Source organism: Nannobrachium achirus, assembly GCF_963921795.1.
Source record: "Nannobrachium achirus genome assembly, chromosome: 13".
NCBI lineage: Eukaryota > Metazoa > Chordata > Actinopteri > Myctophiformes > Myctophidae > Nannobrachium > Nannobrachium achirus.
Window position 1 is genome coordinate 28,627,954 of NC_137833.1, and position 27,049 is coordinate 28,655,002.

Below are 27,049 nucleotides of genomic sequence, written 5' to 3' on the forward strand. Positions count from 1 at the left end.
TTGTGTTTGTGTGAAACTGACCTTGGCTTTGCTGTCCTGGGCAGACATGTAGCCAACACACATGCTCTCTGTGGTGTGACTCCATAGGAACTCCACTGTGGGGACACAGACACACAGGTTGAATCAGGGTTCAGTCATCAATATGTCCAAACTACACAGACAGATGTGTCCGTGGCAAAGACTTCTTATTTTGAACCTAACCTTAGTGTCAATTGACACTAAGGTCTCAGAGGCACTTGCCTGTCGGGCAAATACAGGTCATGTTCTCCTTGCCCACAGGTCACACCCACTTGCCCAAAAAGTACATCTTCCATTATAAAATAATTGTTAAAATTTGAATTACTCTTCAATTAATCAAAAATGGCATACCTCAATTTTTAGCGTAGCTATGAATATTTCAACTTGTATTTTTAAGTGTAGCGACAGTGAAAACAGCACATTATAGTTAAACAGTGCTCTTATTTCAATCTCCATCTGTCAGGGGCAGGTGGGCAACCCTTAGTGTCAATGCCTGATGAGCAGATGCAATTTTCTTTAAAGTTTATAGCAATGTGCTAAATAAACTAAACTAAACTAATTATGGCACTTATGAGTCCACAAGTGGTTATCAAACGTTTTATTTGCAAGGACCCCCCTAACTCTGAGAGTGTACAAATGGAAGCAATGCAAACGGGGGCTTTTCTACCACTTAACTCTTTCTGTGCGAAAACCGAATAATATCGGTTCTTTTTTCCATTCCAATACTAATTTTTTAATCTATTTCGCTTACCCTGAGCTGCTAGTAGCGACGTGGGTGGTCCTGGCTCCTCCACCGCTTCCCAACGAGCCATTCTACTTGTCCCGATGATTTATTCCATTGAAAATGGTTTAGAAAAAAGTTTAGAGCCCCCCCAAAAAAACGCTGTTTCAGCAAGACGTATTAAGGATTACAAGAACCGAAATTTTTCGGTTCATTTAGTAAAATGAATTAAATAATCGGAGGATGCCTCCGGTCTAATTTAGCATCCTAGCACAAGGCCGCGATTCTGTGTACACGGCCCGTAATGGGAAGAAAAGGCCGCGCCACGCCGCCCACTCCAATAGAAAAACACATCTTTACAGCGGATTTTCTCCGGATTGTGTTCCGAGGCCAGCAGACAAGTTATTTTGGCGGCTAGATCGCTCTTCTAAAAAATTATATAGTCGATTGCTAACTGATAGCTAACTTCCTCCGGCTCGCTAGCATAGCACTCATTCGAGTGAAAAGCCAAGCCAGTTCAGGCTGGCGACCCGGATGTGATAGTGAATGCCTACGGGAGAATGGCTGGCACTCTAGCGGCACCTAGCGGCGCCCAGCAGTTATTGTGTTAAGCCATATATACTTTGTACGACAAAAAAATAATTTGCCAATCTACAAGCTCATGCGCTTGTAGTTTTCTGTATGCTGTATATATTTTGGTCATTATAGTTTGGTATTTATAGTGTATACATGTGATGGCCACATGTATACACTATACACTATAAGTGCTGGCCATATGTGATGGCCAGCACTACAAACATAAAGGACTACACACAACCGGTTAAATAGCATATTGTTTATTGCAAGTTTGATGGGAAAGTTACTGACTCGAGTGTACATCCATAAGTTATCTTTTATTAGGGGTCAAGTTGTTTTATCAGGAGTCATTTAATTTGTATTTAAGTTATTTGGTTTTCATTGAGTTGTCAGTTGGGATGAGTGCTGGAGTTTATGTGGCTGGCCAAGGAAAGAGGGACCAGCTGCTTCACATCTACTGTACTTATAAGGGGGGCTGATGGGTAATTGGACTGCAACCATGTTCCCTTTGCATATGGGGAGGGGCAGGGGTTTATGAGTTTGAATTCATCATTATGATTTTGAGGAAACTGGGATGCCAGGCTTAATTAAATTGTTAAAAGTGTCAAGTGTTATCAATAAATAAATAAAAACAAGTGTGATATTATCAAACATAAACATCAAACACATCAGACAGTGTACATTTCCTGACCAGAATATACAACAAATCCCCACTGGCCATAACAATGAGTAAGCAGAAGGTGGGAGTGGGTACAGTATCAAAAGCACAGGACATGCCCACCAGCGAATGGAACCCTGAACATCTCCCGGTCCGGTGTGCCAGAGGAGACGCAGTGCTGTTCAGCAGGTGGCAGTGAGGGCATGCTCACAATGTGCCACAGTCTGCGTACGGCACGCCCGTCAAATACTGCATGAGAATATACTGTATGGCACACGGTTGCAACATTACTGGGGAATGGAGGCTGAACTTGTGACTTGGATGTTAAACTTAATTACAGCGCCAGGGGATGTGGTGGATATGCTGAGGGACTGTTTAGTCTTGTAAATCAACAAGAGAGACTTTCCCTGTCCGCTGCAATCTGATCTGCAGTCGACCGGAGTGAAGTCTGCACTCTTTCACAACGGGGGTGCCGGGGCAATTCCACAAACGGCAACAATATAGGCTTGTGCCAATTGCTGGAGAGGAGCAGTCAATCACTCTGCCCGCGGTATTTTTGGGAAATGTCATCGATGGGGATGCATATAGATAGCCTGAATGAATGGAAAGGATTGAATGGATTCACTGGGTGTCAAGCATTAGTGTCAATCATTAATGGAGACGTCTTGTCCTCCTGTGACAGACAGACAGTTGTTCCTCTTGCTCAGTGAAGTAGCAAAATCCTGAGTGTTTATTTAACTCAAGAGAGGGTACAATCTTACAAATGGACCGTTATGGGTGCATTTGGTTAGATTTCTACCATCTAGTTATGAATGGAATTGTTTACATATTACTGTGCAGTTACAGTACTTCCATGTAAATTCATGACATTGTGAAGATTGCAGTGAAAGCACTGGTACTAGAGGCCCAACTGACTGTTTTCAGGTAGCGTCTATTCACCTTATGCCCTGGCCCTCTCTAGGGAGGCTGCCATTGCCTTTTACGCTAGAGAGTTTGTCTCTGTGTGCTGCTTCAAAAACATCTTTTCACTTCCTCCCAAGTAAGGAAGTGACAGGGAATTGTCTGTTGCCAGATTTTGCCAAAGAAATAAGCCCAACAGAAGCAACTAGGCTCAGTTTTACTACTTTACATTTGAAAATAGCAGATCAGCAAGCTCACAATGTGTCACATTGCGACACTATTTAAAAAATATTGAGAAAAAAAAAACTTAAATATTTTGAATATTTTTGAAACTGGGGCCCAAGGTGGAGGGGCCTTAATTATTTTATACTTTATGCTATTGAAAAATAGCAGATATACAAGCTCACAGCGCGGCACCGAGTGCCGCGCTGCGAGCTTGTAGATCTTCTATTTTTTGAAAAGTCGTTAAAATGTGTGCAAATGTGTGAAAATATTTATTTTTAACAATTGTAACTCCAATTTTTGTCCTGGGGGAACTAAATATTTTGAGATGGGCGTCCGTGGCCAAATACATATCATTTTGGGGGTCCTTGATATGGAAACGTTTGAGCACAACTGACATAGAAACATTGTTTTTTCAAAACCCTAACCTGAAATATTTTTCTCTTTTTTTTTGCTGTGAGCTTGTATATCTGCTATTTTTCAAGAGTTAAAGCACAAAATAATGCATTCCCAGTCTGAATGGGTTAAACCCCCTCCCCTTATGAAAAACATTCATGGGGGGCCCGCAGTGAATCCTATATACCCGGGGCCCAGAATTTGGCACGACACCCCTGCTTGTTGATCAGAGAGACGGGAGCGCTCTTCCCCAGGACTCACAGGTAGAGAAACCAGATCTATCCACAGAAGCAGCACCCGGGCAGGGTGGGTGGTGAGGAGAAGGCCTCCACTTATCTTAAAGATTAGTGGTTGATTCATCAGTGGGAGGTCTGGGTTTGAACCTGAGAACCCGGGGTGTGAAACCAGAGCCTGATTGTGTGAGGTAGAAACGCAGACCACCCGCAGAGGAAAGCCACAGTCAGAGAGCCCCCTCTTCTGCTAGACAATCTGCTGATGGATTTGTAAATATCCACCACTGATTTCCTTTACCTAGCAGTAATTGGCACGTGTGGTTTTGTGTGTGAGTGTGTGTGGTTGGTTGGTTGGGTTTGGAATTGATTGATGTCCTTTTCCTTACCCAGTATGGCCTGGATGTCTTGAGACGGCTGGGCCTCCACACATCTGCAGCAGCGTAGGACGATCACACCGCCCAGAACACGGTCTTCGCTGGCCAGGAAGGGTGAACCTGAACACCAGAGGAACAGACACTTACCATAACTAGACCTGACACAATCGTGGCAAACGCACAAGCAATTAATAGTATGTGAAGCTTACAGTGCGCTAAGCAATTACGTCCCCGAGACATCCCCACAACAGATGTAAAAACAAAACAAAAAAACAGTTCCAATAAACGCAGAATCTCGACAAAACGCAGACATTTTTTATTAATCATATGAAGGTGACCATGAACAATTCCTTGTTCCAATTCCTTCCATATAATTCCTCCGACTGGGCCAAGTGAAACAACTGAAACCAATTATTCTGTCCACTGCCTTTATTGTATTAACCAGACTGCAGTAAAAGATTGTTCAAACCATTTGGATGGGAAGGTTTTAGCACATAATAGGTTAATGACAGGTGGTGTAATTGTTCTATACGCACACTGTATATACATTACACAACCACAATGCTTCATGCTTTTAATCTCACTTTTAAAATACACCCAGAGAGCAAAAATGCAAAGTTTGAAATGCTACGTTTCCACACGACCCAAGTAAACATCAGAAGAGGTGTATTTGAGGTGTCACGTGTACAAGGAAAATCAGATTATGTGCTTAGCGATATATAATAAAGGGAGGGAGCTGTAGTTTGGAAAGAAGCTCATTGAAAGCAGCCATGTCTGGAAACATCTAAACATAGTGGCAAGTTAAAGCAAAACAGGACCAATCACGCCATTTCATTAAAATGTTATTGTTGCTTTTGCACGCCATTGTTGCTTTTTTAAGTTTCACGCTGATTTTGGTTCCTTGTAGTAATGCCCTCATTGCTCAACACACAATAAAAAGAATTGACTATAGCTTGGAGCACTTTCACACAGAAAGTCTGGTATTTATGCTACATTTTAAAAGCCTCTTAAATATGTTTAGTTAAATATTCCATATTGAATAAAAACAGAATCTCTAGACACCGTAAACATGCCAGTTACAGTCTATAATTTACCCATCAATAACAATCGAGAACCAGAATAACTTTAATGAGTTCAGAGACCCTTCTTCGGTATTTGTCTATGTACTTGACAGGTGTCTATTCCATGAGACAAAGAGAGAAATGTAAATAAAATTATGCCTCTAATGCTGCAAGAATATTATATTAGTATATAATTAATGAAGCAATAACATTCAGATTTATGATGCACAGCGGCGTGGAGAAAAGCGAAATTTAACTGCTGATCAAGTTCCGCCAAAATAGCTGATATATCTCATTATGCCAAGGAACTGACAGATAGGATAACTTGAGACATTCATCAACTCTCCTCACCAGAGCTGGATTTATTAAGCTTTTGTTCAACTTAATGTGTGTCTCGAAGGAAAACAAAAGAGGGAATTAAACTTCAAAAAACGACTCCTCTCCAACCCTTCCAAATGTCACAAATGTCCGTGACAGAGCCAACCAATGGGGACAAAGGCTTCTAAAAAAGGAAGCCAGAGCGAGACTCAAACCGCGGCGGCGGGTTTCCACATCGTCTGCGATGCTTGACTTTCTCCCCCTGCTCAGTGGTCCCTGCGTCACCCCAGTGGTCACTCTCACTCACGGGACCCAGAGAGCCAAGCACACTTAACAAGTCTTTCTAAACACGGACCACTTCAGAACGCAAGACCAAAAGATCTCTCTCTCTCTCTCTCAAAAAAAAGAAAAGAACATCTTCACATGAATTGTCAACAAAACATTTATGTCTTCCCCAAAAATAACTGCGGCTGTCAAATATGAACGTGTGGAACATTTGCAGGCCTTGTTTGAAACACATGAGAATGATCCATAAATCAAACGCTGTCTGTCTGTTAGAAATCCCTTTGATTGCCATGTTTCCATGTTGTTAGGTCATTTCTTATTTTGCATTTTACTTTGTTAGTTTTAATTTCCTCCATGCATAGCTGGGTGTCCCAACAAACCCCATCGCTTCACAAACAAACCTCTAAGGGGCTACGGAGAGGCCAAGGAGGACATGTTGGAGTGGAGTTACTCACTGATGAACTTGTTTTGCATAGCCTCCAGCAGTGCTTGGTGGGCATCCTCAGACTGCATGGCAGCGGAGCATTCCCTTGCCAGCATGGTGCGAATTAGATGCTCTCCACAGCCTGGCAACGACGCACAAACAACAGAGACACGAGGGCAAGAAAGAACACTTCGGTTATTGCAGTTTATTTGCTCTGTGTTACACCTCCCATCAATCAAAAGTTGTACGAGGACAAAGCAAGAGCACGCATTGGAGATGTTTTGTCATATACTGTATAAAAGGCAACAGAACATTTAAAGTCTAATCAAATTGGACTTATTGCTATGCTTGGCAGGATATTGTAATTGCCGCAGTCTATGTGGCTATGTAACTCAGAATAATGGATGGTCGAAAATTCCCTGAAATTTGGTGGAAACATCAGTAGGCCACCGCTGAGTGAAGAGATTTGAATCCTCTATGATGATACATATTTTGCCTGATTTATATTTAGTTGCATGCCATGTCATGCTCCGACGAGTTGTGAGCTCCTAGATCGGCTATTTTAGGTGAGCGACAGTGGCATGCAGCTTGGTATAACTTGTCTCTTTGTCGCTGCACTAGCGACTCCTATACGGGCTGGGGCGCAGCAGCAACACAGAATATGTTTGCAAAACAAATACATTGGGAAAAAAAGGGGTACAAATTATTGGCTACTAACAATTTGACTCGGTCACAATCAAGGTCAAGGTCAAGAACGGCTGGATTGGAGTAATGAACGCATATACTTTAGGTGGGAAGGATTAATGGAAGAAGTACTCCCTTTTAAAGTAAAAGTATCTATACTGCAATGTACGAATACTCAGTTACAAGTAACAGTCCCGTATTCAAATTGCACAGTACTATCAAAATGTACAGTAATTACAGTACCAAAAGTAAAAGTACTCATTGTGCAGAATGTCCTATTTCACAATTTCAAAATATATATATATATATTTTTTTGCAGAAATATAGTTTTTTAGCAAGCTGGTTATTTTATTTTGCAACCATTCTTGGAGTTATAAGCACTCACAGTGCATTATGATTAAATAAATAAATACAGCATATCAAGCATCTCTAACTTTGAATCATTTTCACTATAAATACCATTGCCAGACAACAACAAAGGGTCTATGAGAAACAGGCCTGGTGCTTATCTTTTAAGCTTGTATACATAACAAAACTCAACCCTCTGAAGAGGATACAGTCAGAACATGAGAAGAGGAGATAAGCAGATTCAAGGTTTCCGCCTGTTAGCAACAATATAAGATATGTATTAAGGTAAAAACATTATCAATCAAAAATCATGTATATGGTGTTGCTGGGAATAAGAATAACACCTTGAGTACATGTAGCATTCTTATAACGTGACCATTCTCAAATGTGAAGTCAAAGCCAGTGCTTTGGAAAAGGAAAAAGAAACCCTAATGTGAAAAACAAAGCATGTTTGGCAAAAACTCAAGATAAAAACCCATAAAGACTAAAGACTATAGCCTTGTTGTTTCTGTGAACATAAATGGAGGCCCTATAAAATATCAGGTAACTACAACAAAACTGAATGCAGGTTGGTTACTGTGGCCCGGAGTAATTCAGAATACGTTTTTTTTCTTCATTTAATGAGAGGTGAATGCGGAATTGGCCGGTGTACGGTGCCCTTTGTTTGGTATTTACCGTAAACTGGCCCGTCCCGGGAGGGGAATGGACATCATGGTAGCAACAGAACCAACGCTGGAACTGTTGCTTTAACAGGAGTTGTAGACATTAAAAAAGAAAAGAAAAAAAAAAACAGCACAGAGGCCGCAGAGTAAAAACATAAATACTAAAGCAAACTGAAGCACAGTGTGTGACAGCCAACTACAGCAAAGAGGAAACACTACCGACTTGTGAATCGTGCAACATGTCAGCCACAGCAGAGGGAAGGCTGACTTAGAGGTCAACACGTATATTAAAAAAATACCCACATAAGCCGCATATTACACACTGGACCAGAATGGGGGGGTGGGGGGGTGGAGGAGTGGGTGACATACAGGGGGGAGGACCAAACGCCCCGTGTCAGAAACAAAATGATTGTTTTTCTGCTGCTTTTGATGGGAATGCCTTTCAAGTTAGGAAATTAGAAGCAGGTGTCGTACTGGAACACACATTATGCTTTTCCATCCCCATAAGGAAAGAGTTTTCAATTTTTTTCTGACTCAGATGAAAGGCACGGCCACGATATAGGACGACAGGGGAGGAGGTGAACAAACACGAAGGGCAAACAAGCCAGCGTGGCCATGCTGGGATCAAAGATGTGTAGGATGCAGCACCAGATAACCTATAGATCCAGTGATTCATAGATACAATGCGCATCTGTGTGACACGCCAGGCTGGTCAATCTGGGGAAAATCAGAAACATTCTTGATAAAAAACTGATTTGTGCCGTTTTGTATTCAATATACTGTACACTGTCTAGTCTACAGAATGTGGTTGCTTGATCCGACACATATCTATATAGATATAGTCTTATATAGATCACAATGATGCATAGATTTATCTACCACTGATGCCTTTGTCAAATCTGAGTCACCTGTTGTTGGACACTAAACAGAGCGGTGCATTTTATCTTCTAGTGAAGCAGTCACTACTGTTTAGGAGAGCATCTTTTCAAGTAGAATATATTCCCATTAATTCATTAACACATATCCATGCAAAATAGCCCCTATAAAACGTGGTAACACTCTGAATAAATGTATATAAAATATTTTCAGGGTATTTCATTTGCCAATGTATTGGGAAATCAGTGCCCAAATAGTAAGGCTAAAGTAAATTAAAATCACCTGGACGGAACACTGTTTGGGATCCACTGTACTACAGTATAACTTAATTTACGAGTAACATTTTTTTGTGTTGTTCTTCTAAATCTGTCTAGGCATGATGACTGGATTGCTGAGTGAAGGATCTATCCACCTGTTTCCGCGAGAATTTACTGTAGCATTATCTGTGGGACACTTCCGGAGAACAGCTGACGTACAAGCTCACGTCGCGTCGCAGATGCAACTGTTGTGAGCTTGTACTGTAGATCACACTCGGCTGCGACGCCGGAAGCTGCAGCACACCTTCTGCGCAATGCACGATGGGATGTTGGAAAGTTGTGGATACAGTATGCATGTTGTGGTGATTTACTGTCATTGTTATAGAATGACAGTAAATCCCATCCTCCCAAAAGAAAGTGGAAAAAGCTGATCAACAAGCTCACACTACGTGTCACATGTTGAGAGCTTAGATCGGCTATCTTTACTGGGGATCGAACCAGGAACCTTTCCGATTCCGAGACGGCCGCTTTAGCCTCCTGACTGAGCCATGTCTCCTGCACCTGGACATCACAGCGAACGCCAAACGGCGATGACATAATTCAAGTGAACTCCAGCGATGATGAGACACTTGGGATATGTTATAGTGGCTGTAATACTCCGGCTTCAGCCTGTCTGATCCAATCACATCCTAGGCATTGAGATGCATCGGGCAGCAGATCCACATCAAAAGATTTAATGTCCCCCAGAAGCTACACACGAACCAGCATCGATGCATCTTAAAGGAACTGGGCCAACATGCTGTAGTCTCTTTCAGAAACGTATCTCACACACACAAAACCATACAAGCATATGAATGCGTGTGTGCCTTTCAGCTATAAGATGAAGAAGGCATGCACTCCTCTTTTTTTATAAGACCAAGGCATGCACATGTACACGGCATAAATATGTTCAACAAGAATGCAGTTGCTTTGTTGAAAATGGCAGATCAGTCATGAAAGGGAAGGGGCGTCTTTATTCATGTGACAGTCTGCGTTAGCTTAAAATGTAAACACGCAGTGCTTGAGGGCTGTCATAGAAGTCAGAGCAGAACATCTGACTCGGTTTCCAAGTTTTCTACTCTCCATGCATGTGGGTGTAGATATTTCACATGTTGGTGAGAACGTATTGAGATGTTTGGAACCAAGAGCTTAGAGAAGGGTGAGCAATAGAAACATTCAGAAGAGATCTGGAGTTTTAAGTTAACTACGCGGTAGTAAAAATCGAACCTCTGTTCGAAGTGGAGCTGTGTGTGTGTGTGTGTGTGTGTGTGTGTGTGTGTGTGTGTGTGTGTGTGTGTGTGTGTGTGTGTGTGTGTGTGTGCAACAGCGCCCCTCCCTTAACATGTGTGGTCAGAAAAGGTTACTGTAGTGCAGGCTACAGACAGACAGACAGACACGGACGGAGACACGGAGACAGACAGACAGACCCACACACACGGCCACGTATAGGGAGCTTGTGTTCCACACAGCTCCAAAAATTCACTATCTGGGTCAAATGATCACCCTTTAGTGGGAACCACTTGATTTCAGTTCAGTATCACAGGCCTGAACCAAATACTTAGTTATCTAAAAGCCCCTAGAGTTCATGCTGCTCCTTACATCCAACTGGATATTGACCCAAGAGTAGTGGTGAAGGAAAAGCCACGGGTCACCAATATCAACAGTGTTCATCCTGGAATCTGCATGTGTGCCTCATCCAGGGATGACTTAAATATTATCCCACCTATTTTTCTGTAGCTGTAATCCTGTGCGCTATTCTCCCTCCCAATCTGGGGGGAGCCATGAACTGAGTTCATGCTTCCTTCAATGCATGAGGAGTGAGCAGGCCGCTTCTTATCACTCGACAGTGGGGAGTTTCCTCGGTAGGACATTGCAACCAGTTCCTTTCTCCTCCATCAGGCGTCCTGGCTGACCAGAGGGAGGCAGTATAGAGACCAGGATTACTGCATGTTGGCCCTTTCACCATGGGCAGATTGGGCACTGATGACACAGAGGAGAGAAAACGCCCCCCAGCGCCCACAGCGTCCCCAGCGGGAATCGAACCCAGGACCTTCTAGCTGTGAGGCGACAGCGCTACCAACTACACCACCGTGCCCCAAGGGATGACTGTCTGTTGTCTGAAGCAGTAAGTTACCACCTTCCTGCTTCTCTCAACAAATGTCAGTGGGATTCTTTTATTGGGCTTTTGATTAATGCTGAAAACAAGCTTTGTGGCAAATAAAAGCTCATGATACTTTATTATTATAAATGATTAGTTACGCAAGATGATAGTAAATGCAAACCCAGAAGTAAAAAGATAACCTTACCCTATGAACAAACTACACCACGGTCCCATATGTCTTGAACAACATCACCACCACCACGAATGCTTGTGTGTTGACAACATTTGTGGCCTATAGACTTTGAGAGAGAGAACCAGGAAGTGCACACGCCAACTAATTTCTGGGTTGTTGCCACTCTATTTACATTATGAGATAGTGTGTGTGATAAATTGATATTTTGGCCTGAGAGTGACACTACAGGATAGATCATGGAGTCACACAATTTTTTACAGTTCATCTTCCAGGGATCATGGATATACAGAGAACGTTCCATATCAATCCAAACAGTAGTTTCTGAGATATGTTTTGGTAAACAAATTAACTCATAATCTGCCAATCACGTACTTCCACCGATTTTTGGGGGTTGGCCCACACCGCCAATCCTGTCTTTTCACAGTCCCACCGGAAAATATGAAAAAATGTAATTGAACAATTTGATGCGCACCATTTCCTGTCTATTTTCTTTCCGGAAACGTCCTCATCTCCTCTACGCTGTTTCAACAGCCCATAACTCAAAAACGGGTGGTCAAAATGACTCGAATTTGTTGACTCGGAGATAACCTCTGTTGTTACCAACGATCAGGGGATGGATCCTATTCGTACTGGAGATAAATATTCTGGAAATACTTGAAAAGGTAAGAAAAACTTCAGGCAGCTTCAGAAAATCGCAGGCAGCGTGGGCTTTTTTGGTTATTTAATCTTTGCAGAGAATGAGTTAATACTGTGTACAAGTGGTGAACAAATGGACCAATGCACTTCTGCAAGAAGGAACCACTAATGTTTAAGCCTGGTTTATACCTAGTTGTGGGTCGGTGTCGTGCAGCGAAAAATAGATGTTGGAAATACTTTTTGGGAGTTTTTCAGATTCTCTGAATGCCTCTCCTCCCTCCATTCCTGCCTCTGGTTCCCTAGCAGCACCGCTCGTCTCATCCATCTCAATCTATCAGAGAGACATAAAAGAAATTCCTCGCTAGCAAGGAAACTAAATTGTGTGTAAGTTGTTTTTTTGATGTGATTGAAGAGCAATGTGAATCAATGTGACAATGAGAATGCTGAACTAGCAAAATGCCCAACTAGCAAATATATCTGTCTACCACATAAGCCTCCCTTTTTTATATTAAAAAGGGGTACCATTTGGATCAAGAAGCTTTTTTTCCCCCCAGATTGATAAGCGCCTGGCCTTCCACTATCACATTCACAGCAGGTGTCTCCTGTCACATGTCACAGTGCAGATCCAAACAGACTCCGTAATCCACCTGGTATGCAGCTGACTAACAGCGCGCGGCACAACGACCCAATCAACCCAGGAGGAAGTGACTGTGATGGAGATCACGCAGCAGGAATGCTCGGAGGGTCACTGGAAAGTATTATCAGTTTTTTTTTTAAGCCTGACTCACTGAAACAAAATATAGAGGCACCACATCAAAACTCCTGCGTCTGATTCATATCATCACCGGAATGAAACACAGGCTAGCGGTGAAAAAACTTCACGCTGGGTGGAAACAGATTATACATACGTGTGCGCGTGCGTGCGCAACTGCACATACTCATGGTTACTTGCACGCACGCATACATGCACACTGCACAGTGTGTTAGACAACATGTCACGATGTTGCATTAAGGTAATTAAAACATTTACACACTCGATTTAACTGATATACTTCATTGATTAGAGTCCCCTAGGGCTGTATATTGTACTTGCCCCTTTCCTTTACTCCCTCTACAGTACACCAAATCTCTTTGCCGGAAATAGCCAATCTACAAGTTTGTAAAGCGTCCCCAAAGCGGATGCTTTGCGAGCTTGTAAATTGTCAATTTTCATTGAATGTTTGCCCAAGAATAGGAACTGTAGGGTTCATGTGGTTAAATGAATACTGAAGGACTTTGCGGGGCACATACTAAATGGTGTGTTGTGGAGTGTGTGTTGTGGTCTATACCTGAGGTACTCACTGCAGTAGCATAAGGAGTCACTTTACAGGCATTTTCAGCCCAGCAGCCACATCCATAATGAGCAGCCTGGAAACAGAAAACACAAACAAATCCTCTGTGTTAAGTTAACTACGAGAGGGACATGACATGCGAGTCTAAAGAGGTGGAGTATACTGTAGTTCTTTAGAGTTAAAGCTGCAATTTGTGACTATTAACTGGCATTTCCGTTCACAAAAATATTTTTTTAAATATAATTTCTGCTAAGCAACTAGATATATATGCTTAGATGATTATGATTTATATTTTGGATAAATGTGTGTGACTGTAAAGACGAAATGCGAGGAGCAAAATCTGTGCAGGTTGCGACCAAAGTTGATGCCCCCAGTCACTACGTCAGACTCAGGCTAGGCTCACGATGCAGCAGGGAGGCGAAGGGAGACCTCTTGTGTCAAGCACATCTCTGCAGACAGCAGTAGTAGCGGGCAACGCATAAATAAAAAAAATAAACACTTCTTTGGTATTTTATGAAAATGTTGCTACACTAAAAACTCATTTTTTCGCTACAATCAATAAACAGATAACAAAGCCTATCCTTACCAAATACCATTATTTTGTCATTTGCATTGTGTTTTACGAGTTTAATACCATTATTTTGCATTGTGTTCTACAAGTTTTTCTTCTTCTTTTTCTGCATAGGACTAGTACTGTGATTTGTCTGTCATTCTATGTTATAAGTTAAAAAAAGGACCCAAATTGCTTGACAAAAGCTTTTTTGAGGTATCCTTTTAGTTGACCGTGACATTAACCAGTGAAGTGTACTGTCACAAAACTGTAAGGGGGCGTTAACTTTGGTCGCAACCTGCACGGATTTCGCTCCTCGCAGACGAAACGGGAAGTGGAGAAGAGGCTTCACATCCGCTTTATCACTAACTCATGATCAGAGCTTCCGTTCTCCAGACTGTATGACGGGAGCATTTGAAAATTGTGGGAGGCAACAGTCTTCTTCTTTCGTGTGTCATCATCAGATGTCCAGATCAGTAGTGTTCAGCCACGCCCTCGTCTCAGGTCCCACATCGAAAAGGCCGGCCTCTGATGGTGGTTTATACAGGGGACAGGTGGTGATTATGTGGTCAGCGGTCTGCTCCGGCTCCCCACACTCACACGCTGCTCCGTCCGCCAGGCCCCACTTCCGCATGGATGCTTTATAGCGTCCGACACCAGTTCTCAGGCGGTTCAACAGACTCCATTGCCGGCGTGGCAGTTCTTCTCCTCTGATACCTCCTCCTGGGTCCTGGATGTAGCCATGGATGCGTGTTGGCCCAGCCGACTCCCACTCCCGCTTCCAGGCTGCCGCCAACCATGCCTCTGTAGACTGGTCCTCAGGGGTGGACCCGAGCAGATCTTGAGCCGCCTTGCTGTACGGCTGGCGGGACTTGAGTCTATTTGGAGGCAGTGCTGTTGTGGTGGTATTGTGCAGGATATGCCAGTGGTGTTTCTTGGCTTTCCTTGCTAGGGCGAGGGTAGCAGCCTCTCGTCGGAGGCCGGCCGGGGCAATTCCTGCTAGTACTGGCAAGTAGAACACGGGGGTGGGCTTCAGACAGCCAGTTATGGTCCTAAGAGCGTTGTTTATGGCAACGTCAACCTTCCTGGCATGTGGGCTCCTGCACCAGGCAGGGGCACAGTATTCGGCTACGGAGAAGACCAGGGCTTGCGTCGAGATTCTGAGCACGTTGGCGGATGCTCCCCAACTGGTACCGGCGAGACGTCGGATTAGTGAGACCCTAGATGTTACTTTGGCCGTCACTTCTTCAAGGTGTTGTTTGAAGGTGAGTGCTCTGTCCAAACGTACGCCAAGGTACCGCGGTGCTTGCTGGGACTCCAGACGATTGTTGTTAACGAACACATCAAGTTCCCTTCTTGCTTCCTTGTTGTTCAGATGGTAAGCTGCTGAGACCGTCTTGCCAATGCTCAGCTGTAGGCGCCACTTGCACAGGTAGGCTGCCAGGATTTCCATATCCTGGTTCAGGCCAGTTTCCATCGCCTCCCATGTTGGTCGCCCCATCATGATGGCCAGGTCATCGGCGTAGCCGTATTTCCGGGATGTTGTATCCGGTAGATCATGGATGTAAATATTGAATAGCATCGGTGCAAGGACAGATCCCTGTGGGACTCCATTCCTCAGCCTCCGGAGCCTGCTGCATTGTCCATCACTGGTCTTTAAGGTGAAGCTGCGGTTTGTGAGCATCTCCATGATGAATCTCACCATATGCCGGTCGGGGATGGTTTTTAGGAGCTTTAGGTGGAGGCCACGGTGCCAGACAGTGTCATAGGCGGCTGTAAGATCTATCAACACTACTCCAGCCTTCTCCTTTTGCTGAAAGCTGTCCTCAATATCCTGAGTCAGCAGTGTCACCTGGTCGACTGTTGACCGTCCGCGACGGAAACCGGCCTGTTCCCGTGGGAGCTGTGGGTCCACTATAGGCTCGATGCGGCTATGGATAATTCTCTCCAAGACCTTGAATGGGACGCAGAGCAGTGATATGGGCCTGTAGGATTTAGGGTCCTCGGCAGGTTTGTTAGGCTTCGGAAGGGCTATGACATCGGCACGGCGCCAGATTTTCGGGAGCTTGGATCTTCGATAGCATGCGGAGTAGAATAAGCAGAGCCATGCGGACGTACTTGCGCTCTGGTGGACCACAAACTCAGGGTGGATGTAGTCATGGCCTGGTGCCTTCCCTTGTTTGAGCTTCTTGATAGCCGCCTGGAGCTCAGCTGTTGTAAAATCTCCAGACATGTTGGCATCCACACTGGCTGCTCTACACAGGGAGGATACCTTGTGCGATACTGAACGGGCAAAGTTTTTATCTGCACCTGGGAAGCGGCCGTTCTTGAGGAGTTGGGACGCGATGGCATTTGCTGTTATTGGGCACTTGGGGACCGATGGTGTTCTGCCTGTCAGCTGGTTGATGGTCCTCCACGCCTTGCGGCTAGAATGGGTGAAGTCGATTGACTCAACAACTTCAGTCCACCTTGACCTTCGGGTAGCGTCCAGCTTCTGCAGGAGAGCAGTTGCAGACTCATCCACTTCTTCCCTGGAGCTTGCCTGCTGGTGGTCATGCAGGAGGTGGCTACACTCTTCATCCCATCCCGGGATGTAGTTTGCATTAAAGCCACGTGGGATGGTTTTTCTTGCTGCCCCAAGGAGTACTTCGCAGTAGGCTGCATATCCGGCGTCCACATCAGCAGAATCTGGGTCTGGGAGGAAGACTGATTTTCTTTCTGTCTCCTCTGTGAATGACTGCCAGTTTGCCTTTCGAAAGTTCCATCTCCGAACGGGTTTCCCTGCGACTGGCTGCACCAGAGATGGGACCTTTATGATGGATGGCCGATGGTGTGAGCGGGGGAACCTTTCCAGAACTTGTCTCTCGGGCTTTTGGGCCGTGTGACAGACGGCAAAGGCCAGGTCCGGGTTGGTGTGGGTGTTCCAACGTGCGGAAAAGAAGCTTGGTGGTTCTTTTGGGTCAAACAGCAGCAACGCATTGGCGCTGGAGGCCCATTGGCTTAATGTCTCTCCGTTTGGTGTTGTATGGCTATAACCCCAATCTGTATGTTGACAGTTGAAGTCCCCTGCGTAGATGGCGGGTGCAGGTGCCAGCGGGAGCGATGCCATGGTCAGCGTTGATGGTGGGGGCTTGTAGACATTGATGACCGATGTGGACTGCACTTTAGTAGACAGCCATTCAATGGATGAGCCTGGTGGGGATTGGCCAGTGGCTGTCCAGCTAAGGTCGTTCCTTACAAAGGTTGCAAGTCCATGCTGTTTGCTGTGAGTGGACCCAGCAAGTTGGAATCCTGGCAGCTTGAGGATGTTATCAGTGTCACAGTGTGTCTCCTGAAGGAGGACGGCTGCTACTTTGTGGGAGTCAGCGAGGTGGCGAGTGACTTCCAGTTTGGCGATGGTGAGGCCTTCTACATTGATCTGGAGCACTGACAGAACCTGGTGCTCGACGGTCGGGATGGCCACCCGTCCTGACGTGGACGTACGATGTCCCTCCGGCCTCTTGCGTCCCGGTCTGCCAGCTGGGTGATGACTAGTTGGCGACATTGGTTTCACAAGCGGGTCTCTCACCCTGACCTTGCTACTCACAGAGAAGACCACGTGAAGGTTGTCGTCCATCTTCCTGGCCACGCGAGACTAATAACCTGCCAACCCTGCCTGGGTGTTTCATGGCTAAGGGTTAGAAGTACCAACCTGGCCAACCCTGCCTGGGTGTCTCATGGCTAAGTGTTAGAAGTACCTACCTGGCCAACCCTGCCTGGGTGTTTCATGGCTAAGGGTTAGAAGTACCAACCTGGCCAACCCTGCCTGGGTGTCTCATGGCTAAGGGTTAGAAGTACCTACCTGGCCAACCCTGCCTTAGTGTTTCATGGCTAAGGGTTAGAAGTACCTACCTGGCCAACCCTGGCTGGGTGTTTCATGGCTAAGGGTTAGAAGTACCTACCTGGCCAACCCTGCCTTAGTGTTTCATGGCTAAGGGTTAGAAGTACCTACCTGGCCAACCCTGCCTGGGTGTCTCATGGCTAAGGGTTAGAAGTACCAACCTGGCCAACCCTGCCTGGGTGTTTCATGGCTAAGGGTTAGTAGTACCTACCTGGCCAACCCTGCCTGGGTGTTTCATGGCTAAGGGTTAGAAGTACCTACCTGGCCAACCCTGCCTGGGTGTCTCATGGCTAAGGGTTAGAAGTACCTACCTGGCCAACCCTGCCTGGGTGTCTCATGGCTAAGGGTTAGAAGTACCAACCTGGCCAACCCTGCCTGGGTGTTTCATGGCTAAGCCGCCACTGGACACTGCAGCAGCGACATTCCCCTCCTGGTCCACAACAATGGCCCCCACTGTGTCCAGACACCCTGAGCCATTCTCCTACACGTGAAGAAGAAAGAAAAAAGAAAAGTGTCAACAACAAAGGCCCCCACTGTGTCTTCTACACACACCCTGAGCCTGCCATTCTCAACCTGTTGGCCGGGGCCCACTGTTGGGCAAAGCACTAAGACTTTTAATAACATATCATTAATATAAGAAAGAATATTGTAAAAGGTGGAAAAAATAAGCAGTGGACGTGGAGTGCCTGGCTCAGCCACTTAGAACAAACAGCCCATAAAGACTTACTTATGGTCCGTCATACAACGAAATTCGCCAATCTACAAACTCACGTTACAAGTTTAATCTCACGTCGCAGAGTCGTAGAGGATGCGACGCGTTGTGAGCTTGTTAAAGGGATATTTCACACTGAAAATGGTTTTTTATCTATACCCATGGAGACTTGAATTCATGGATAGTTTTTGTTTGTTTTTGTCACATGCCTACACTAATAATTGTATGATAATAATAAAGACCCTCATGTATCCGAAAAAGAGCCTCTTTTGTGTCTCCTACCAGATAAATTAGGGTCTTTATTATTATCATCAAATTATTGGCTTAGGAATGAGAGAAAAACGAAAAAAATATCCATTAATTCAATGCTTCACGGGGTCTGTAATTAAGTCTGTTTTTCGATGAACTACTCCGTTAAGTATAAATCAGGCTTAAAGGAGTAGTTTCACCCCCAAAATGACTCTTTTTCTATTGATTACTCAGCCATGGAGATTTGAGTTCAATAATATTTCTTTGTTTTTTGTTGCATTCCTAAGACAAAAAAATATATATTAGGGGTACATTATTATAATAAATGTACCCCTATTGATTCCGGATGGGGACCCAAATGCATTACTCCCCATCCGGAATCAATGAGGGTACATTTATTGTAATCAAATTATTGTCTTAGGAATACGACAAAAACTAAAAAATATTATTGAACTCTCTCCATGGCGGGGGAATCAATAGAAGAAAAGTCATTTTGGGGGTGAAATACTCCTTTAATGCTCCTAGACCTAGTGGGTAAGAGATCAGACTTGCATGTCTCTCGTTTGCCTCTGCCCTTGGTTTAGGTTCAAGGTTCACGTTTATTGTTTGTCTTGGAGACAGAGCCACATCTGCATTGTACATAAAAACACTTATGACAAAAAAGAGTTTACTGTATCTCTACAACATTGGTTCTCAAAGTGGGTTCCGGGAACCCCCGGTTAGTCCTTGAGGGAGTTCCAGGGTGTCCCCAGCAAAATGATAGTTAGGAACCAAATGGACCCTTATTGGGTGCAAATGGAACCTTACCAAATGGACCTCCATTTGGTTCCATTTGTACACTCTCAGAGTTAAATTAACATTGATTTTACAATATAAATTGGGGTCGCAGTCAGAAATATAAATGCCATTAAATGGGGTTATGTAGCCTAAAGACTAACTGGGGGTCCTTGAATTTAAAATGGTTGAGAATCACCTTAAAAATGTTCTCTAATGGGGGTCCCTGGCATATCTTTTCAAATGGGGGTCCGCGGGCTAATAAGTGTCAACCTGGGGGTCCTTGACACAAAAAAACATTTGAGAACCACTGCTCTAGACTGAGGAATAAAAATGCCAAAAATAAATCTTTTTTTAAAAGAAGTCGACACAGAAACGTTGTCATTGATGCAGAGCCAAATCTCACATCCTGAAGTGGAGCGTCTCTCTGGAATGGGACATTTCCAACATTGTATGAGAAACTGATTAATCTCTCTTTCATCTCACTCGCATCTCATCAGAAATGTATTGTTGTTCTTTCAAACATTTGTTTAGCCTTCCCTGATTACGGTTCACTTAGAAATGAACTTGTTTTTGGATAAGGACTGCAGTGATGAGGCAAATCTTTGTGCGTGATCGTGACATATGGTCAATGATCAACTCTCTGAGAACAAAACATCTCCGCTGGCCTGACAATATAAAAGCCTGGGCAAAAAGGCAGAGATCTCTATAATATTTAACATACTTTCTTAAATAAAGCCTCACTTCAGATCAGAAAGAGACAGTGTTATTTTTCAGTGCCAAAAAGACCATAGCTTATGGCAGGGGTTCCCAAACTTTTTTGTCTCAGGGCACCCCATAAATATATTTTTTTTAAATCCGAGGCAGCCCCACTTTATCATTTTCACTCCCTGCACCTTATATTTACAGCATATCGTCGTTGTCGAGTGGAAACCTTGTATGTCCAAAACCGTTCGTTTTGTATTTATCATCTATACAATGTACTAAACTAGTGAAAACAGCAGATCTACAAGTACACATGCCCGACAGCGACGATATTTTAGTGATTATGTTGCGAGGAAACCGTTGAGATAATAGACATTTTGGTTAGAACTGACAGAAAATAACTTTGTACTTCAAGTTTAAAATGATACTAAATATTTTTTCAAGTGTCCAAATAAATTCCAAATATTATCAAATTATCTCGCGGCACCCACTTTGAAAACCCCTGGCTTATCTATCTATAAATGCGAGAAGTCTCTGCGTGTCTGTCTGTCTGCGTGTATGTAATCCGCGTATCTCGAGAACCGTTCGTCCCACCGGCTTCAGATTCGGCACGCACGTTCTCCGCCGCGGCGCGGAGTGCAGTGCCCGGCCTCGACCCGACGCGCGTTTTTTCCGAAACGGCGCAAAACGTTCGGAATCTCCTTATGCGGAGCTGATTGTTGACATCAGGCTGTTCCGGAGGAAATCGGCGCAAGCGCTGACTCATTGTGACATCATTTCATAAAAGGCTCTGACATCGCGTACGCAACATGAGTCAACACAAAATGCCATGGTTATGTATCTCCATATATGGGCATATGGGCAGATCTCCATATGGGCTACATATATGGGCATATGGCGCAAAAAAACGTTCGGAATCTCCTTATGCGGAGCTGATTGTTTACATCAGGCTGTTCCGGAGGAAATCATGTCATTGTGACATCACTTCATAAAAGGCTCTGACATCACGTACACCACATGACCCCACACTCCTATGACAACACAGGCATATTTACATTGTTCCCGAGTTGGCCAGGGCGCCGACTAGACACTCGGCCGCCCATCTCCATATATGGGCATAAATGGACGTATCGGTGCAAGCGCTGACTCATTGTGACATACAATGGACGCAATCTCCGTATATGGGCATAAAGGGGACACAGATACAGAGATCTCCATATATGGGCATATGGGCATTCTGACATCACTTCTGCTGACTCAAAGACAAACAGGCAAACAGATGGTCAAAACGGGTCCTACAGAGATCTCCATATATGGGCATATTTACATTGTTCCCGAGTTGGCTAGGGCGCCGACTAGACGCTCAGCCGCGCATCTCCATATATGGGCATAACGGGTCCTACAGAGATCTCACTCAAAGACAAACAGGCAAACAGATGGTCAAAACGGGTCCTACAGAGATCTCCATATATGGGCATATTTACATTGTTCCCGAGTTGGCTAGGGCGCCGACTAGACGCTTGGCCGCGCATCTCCATATATGGGCATAACGGGTCCTACAGAGATCTCCATATATGGGCATATTTACATTGTTCCCGAGTTGGCTAGGGCGCCGACTAGACGCTCGGCCGCACATCTCCATATATGGGCATAAATGGACGTATCGGGCATAACGGGTCCTACAGAGATCTCACTCAAAGACAAACAGGCAAACAGATGGCCAAAACGGGTCCTACAGAGATCTCCATATATGGGCATATTTACATTGTTCCCGAGTTGGCTAGGGCGCCGACTAGACGCTCGGCCGCGCATCTCCATATATGGGCATAACGGGTCCTACAGAGATCTCCATATATGGGCATATTTATATTGTTCCCGAGTTGGCTAGGGCGCCGACTAGACGCTCGGCCGCACATCTCCATATATGGGCATAAATGGACGTATCGGCGCAAGCGCTGACTCATTGTGACATAAAATGGACGCAATCTCCGTATATGGGCATAAAGGGGACACAGATACAGAGATCTCCATATATGGGCATATGGGCATTCTGACATCACTTCTGCTGACTCATTCTGACATCACTCCTGTACTTTGCACGTGTTGAATCTCTATATATGGAGATAACTGACGCATCTCACAAGCCATGGGCATAAATGGACACACGCAAACAGATGGTCAAAACAGATCCTATGACAACAGGTATAATGGGGTTTGCATTAAAGGGCGGGGCATTCATCCCCTATTTACATTGTTCCCGAGTTGGCCAGGGCGCCGACTAGACGCTCGGCCGCCCGAGCTTTTAGTTTCATTAATGATTATACGAGTAGATAACTACACACACACTGTTGCTGGCTTATAGTATACTAGTACATTTGCCACTAACCACTATATATCACATTTTAAGCTTTTATTTTTTTCCAACATATGAAACAGGTGGTTGTATCTATCCAAAAAAAAGGGAAAAGAATGGGAACATTTTTATGGCTTGGCACACAGAGGGAGAAAATTAAAAGCAGACCTGCTGCAATCAACACAATTCATGGGATCCACATAGGATCTCTAACACGGTCCTAATCTTAAAATAAATTGAGGTTGTTATACTAATACCTGTACTGCTTGACTGAAATGTGAAGCGAGATGACAAAGCAACAGTGGGTGGCTTGTTAACGCTTGATTTCAGCACAGATAGCCGTTTGTAATAACAGACCACCAGTAGCCGCCATACTTACAGGTCTGGGTTAATTTAGCGTTTCAGTTTGTTGAGTCAGACAGCGAGTTCAACCGGCCAAAATAGCAACATATTAATCATTAATAGGTCAAGTGGGTTTATCCAAACATCCAAGAACCAAAAGTCTTTTTAATCCTAATTAGGGTAAGTAGCACTTTGACACCTAAATCAATCACATGAGACACTAACTTGCCCAAGAAAACAAACAGCTGACCTAAGTTGTTATTCTGGATTCTTTTTAATGAATATCTCCTTCTCAATTGTGAGGATTAATCAAATGTAACTGTGCAAACGATAACAATGTGTATGAAACCAAAACCAGAGTAATGTGCCAAGCCAAGGTCTTTTGTACGTTCTAATCCATTAACTACTATGAGCATTCCAAGCTACATAAACACTCCCCTCTTATGATCCTATTAAGGAATGGAAAAACGTGTAGGTGATTAAAAGACTTAATCCAGAATTCAGTAAACAGTACAGCAGTATTTCGCAGAATATTTTCTGTGCATCATCAATCTACTCATTTACTTACTTCTTTACTTCAGAGCGGCGGGCTGACAGTCACTGTGTTACTCTGATACAGTAGGCTGCTGATTTACAGTTTGTCAGGGTAGATTATCAAGACATAATCATGGCCGGATCAGCGGTGTGGCGTAGGTGTGTGGGGTGCTTGTATTTTTTCTTCTCCGCGTGAAAGAAGACATGCAGGGCGGACGTGAATGGCAGCGGCCGTGCGCACAATGGGCACGTGCAGCGTGCACAAAGCGACCAAAATCAGGTAAATAACATTGATTTGATTATGGCAGTCAACCGCCATTATTTATGGGAAACCTCTGGCATCCTAGATGTTAAGCTGGTAAGCCAAAAAGTTAGGTTTGTTCCCTGGCTTATGGAAGCAAGTATAATTACTTAACTAACGCCTATATCAAACATACTTTGTCGTACTGTATGCCAGTGTAGCACAGCAAAAATAGGCAAGCTACAAGCTCACAATGCATTGCGATGAAACGTGTTGTGAGCATGTAGATTTGCTTAGATTCGCCTATTAAGGACATACCCAAAATAGTATAAAGAAAATAAATGTGGCAAAAAAGGACATTTACCAAGTGAACAGTCATCAAAAATAAAAGATCTACAAGCAAGAGATAGTCGAACATGCGGGAAAAGTAGGTGGCCGCAGTCAACTGAAGTATACAGGATTCAGAAGGCTTACAGAAAGCATAAGGTTATGGCAGAGATATGCACAATAGCACAATCTGTCAGCCAGTGTGTGTGTATACGTGTGCATGTGTGTACGTGTGTTTATGTTTGCATAATTGAGGTCTCCACACACTCCTGTTACGTCCAGGTCATTATTATCCCTCCCAGAGGATTAGAGGACTATACAGATGTTAGCTCTTTTTCTCACTGGTGTAATAATGTCAAGACAAATGCGTCCGCTACACTGCACTTAGGCCCAATTAAAGCAGGCCAGCGGATGGGGTGGTGGTGGGAGCATGGTAGATGCTCAACCTTCCCTTTACTCCACTGAAAACCCCACTTAACACTCAGAAACCTCTATTTCCATACACGCACGCACGCACGCACGCGCACACGCACACAATGGTATTACTATATTTGTGAGGACATCAAACTACTTTAACCCATTCAGGCCGGGTACACATTTTAGTGTATGGGAGGGGCTTACAGTACATGTACAGTATGTATCAACATATTTGTTTTTGTAGGCTAATTTCTGATTTGGGCCTAACTATAGGTTAGGCCTAAATGGGTTAAGTGCCATATTAACATTCCCTGGGCCAACTGTAGCCCAAATCCTGGATTGAAAGTTATACTTACCGGTAGTTACACTCCGGTCGCAGCATGACACGTTGTGAGCTTATAGATCAGATCTTTTTGGTGCACGACACTGGCAGGTAACCAATTATAAATAAGGCGTAGCTCTTCACTCCCAACACCTAAACTAACATATACGCGAGTAATCCTAACCTTAACCCAACCTAAACTAAACAGTTTGCTAATTTTAAGTCTAACTCCCCAAATGTTTTTGAAACTATAAAACAACCATTTCTCTAGTGAGGACCGGGGTAATTTGTCCTCACAATGGGCCTCTTTCATGAAGCTCTATTTTAGCCTCTTTCATGAAGCTCTATTTTAGCGAAGGCCTGCTCCCATGTAAAGAAAGGCTGTGTCGCATCACGACGCCTTGTCAGCTTGTAGATCTGGTGCTATTCGGCAAGCGAGATCCTCGCACAATGCATTATAATATCAGCTGAACATTAGGAATAGTGCGAGTGAATGTGTGGTATTCGTGTGATCAAGTTTCATAATTGTTAATTGGGATTTAATAACGTAACTACTGCGACCACGGGTGGAGGTGTGTCTGCGCTCTGCCGCTGTCCTGCAACATTAAGTCATGATATTGTAAACCAGGGGTCTTCAACAGGGGGTCCGGGACCTCTAGGGGGTCCTCAGAGTTACTACAGGGGGTCCTCCAAATCTTTGTGAGATAGATACCTTTTTTTCTCCTTTTTTTTTAACCACTTGAACCCTAACATCCATATTCAGAGAACTTGAGACAAAAATAGCAGATCTACAAGCTCACAATGCCTCGCTCTGTGAGGCGTTGTGAGCTTGTAGATCGGCTATTTTCAGCAAAGAGGTTTGGTGTAGAGGGGGAAAAGAGCAGACTAAGTGCAGAGTGAAAGGTCAAGTTTATTAAGTAGCCTATTGACGGTTCAAGTGGTTAAACATCTGAAAACACAAATTGACATGAATCCAAAATACACTAATGATTGTGCTGTCAAACGATTAAACTACTGTATATGGAATCTACGAAAAGGTTGTGGTGATCCACAACATTCATTCATCTCTCTCTCAGCTAAGGGGTCCTTGGCCTGAAATCGTTGAGACACCTGTGTGGTCAGACTGGCAGAAAATGGCAAGTTGCACACTGAGAGGGACGTAATAATCACAGTATGCTGCTGAGCTCCGAATGCTTCAACTTAAAAATAAATACAAATCGGTTTGAATTTGTTATGCATCCTTACTTCAAAAAAACAAGCGGATCAGTGAACAGGCCCCTTTTTTTCTTTTATTTTCTTTGATTTGACAAATGTTGAGCACAGAAACGTTTTCTTTGAGGTTTAGGCACTACTGTAATTGATTTTGCATAAAGAACAAGTCATTCTGCCTTCATGCGTTTTTCCAGACGCACACACGTCTCGGAGCAGAAGTGTGTTTTTCGTGAACCGATGATGAATCAGAGCTTGCGCTTGTGGATACGCTCACACGAGACAGTTTAAAAGAATGATCGTGAGCACATTTCGCGAACGAGGTCCAATGTCTATTTCTCAAATTCTATTACACTTGTGGGGACACTTGGCTCTCACTAGTATAATAAAACACACACACACACACACACACACACACACACACACACACACACACACACACACACACACACACACACACACACACACACACACACACACGTCATGCTATAAGAAATTGGCAGCACTTAAAATAAAGAAACATTAAACCAACAGGAAAGTGAGGCAAAAACATACAGTATAATGTCTCAAACTCTAAGTATTGATACTCACGTTCTCGTTTGATTGTCGTCTTTTCTTTGTCTGGTTAGGTCCTGTGTCCATCTTTTCTGCCAGCTCCATCTTGCGTTTGTTCCTCTTGTACGCCGATAAGCTGAACTCTGTGAAAGACAGATCATTCTTACTGAAAGGACATTCAAATACATCAATAAAACCAATTTTCTATAGTGTTGAGTGACAATGGGTATCGCACCAAAATACCATGTTGGGAGCTTCTAGATATCTTTTGACAATTTTTGAAAACTTTGAGATTTGAATTGGAAATGCAGAGGGCTCAATGCACTCAAATACCAGACAATAAAAAATATTTCGTCCCGCGAGGGAAATTAAGCATTTTCAGCCCCAACCCAGCTGATTCGCTGCCCACAAGGAGCGTGTGAGCAATTAGGGGTTAAGAGTCTTGCTCAGGGACACACATCAACATCATTGTTGGCCTGGCCTGGAATCGAACGAGGGACAACCAGGGGCTCTGGTTCCCAAGGCGGGCTCCCTAACCATTCAGCTATGCCGCCCCCTGAGAATGG

The 27,049-nt window shown here is 44.1% G+C and overlaps 1 protein-coding gene across 1 annotated transcript in view; it reads right to left on the reverse strand.

The window, feature by feature from the left end:
* tasp1 (taspase, threonine aspartase, 1) overlaps positions 1-27,049 on the reverse strand; it is a 50,925-nt gene that overhangs the window by 14,234 nt on the left and 9,642 nt on the right. The window contains exons 8-13 of the mRNA XM_080739946.1: positions 26,520-26,626; positions 18,105-18,224; positions 13,311-13,389; positions 6,218-6,328; positions 4,111-4,218; positions 22-95 (exon numbers count right to left, since the gene is read on the reverse strand). Coding sequence (XP_080596072.1) covers positions 22-95; positions 4,111-4,218; positions 6,218-6,328; positions 13,311-13,389; positions 18,105-18,224; positions 26,520-26,626 — 599 coding nt within the window. The remainder of the gene's footprint in view (positions 1-21; positions 96-4,110; positions 4,219-6,217; positions 6,329-13,310; positions 13,390-18,104; positions 18,225-26,519; positions 26,627-27,049) is intronic.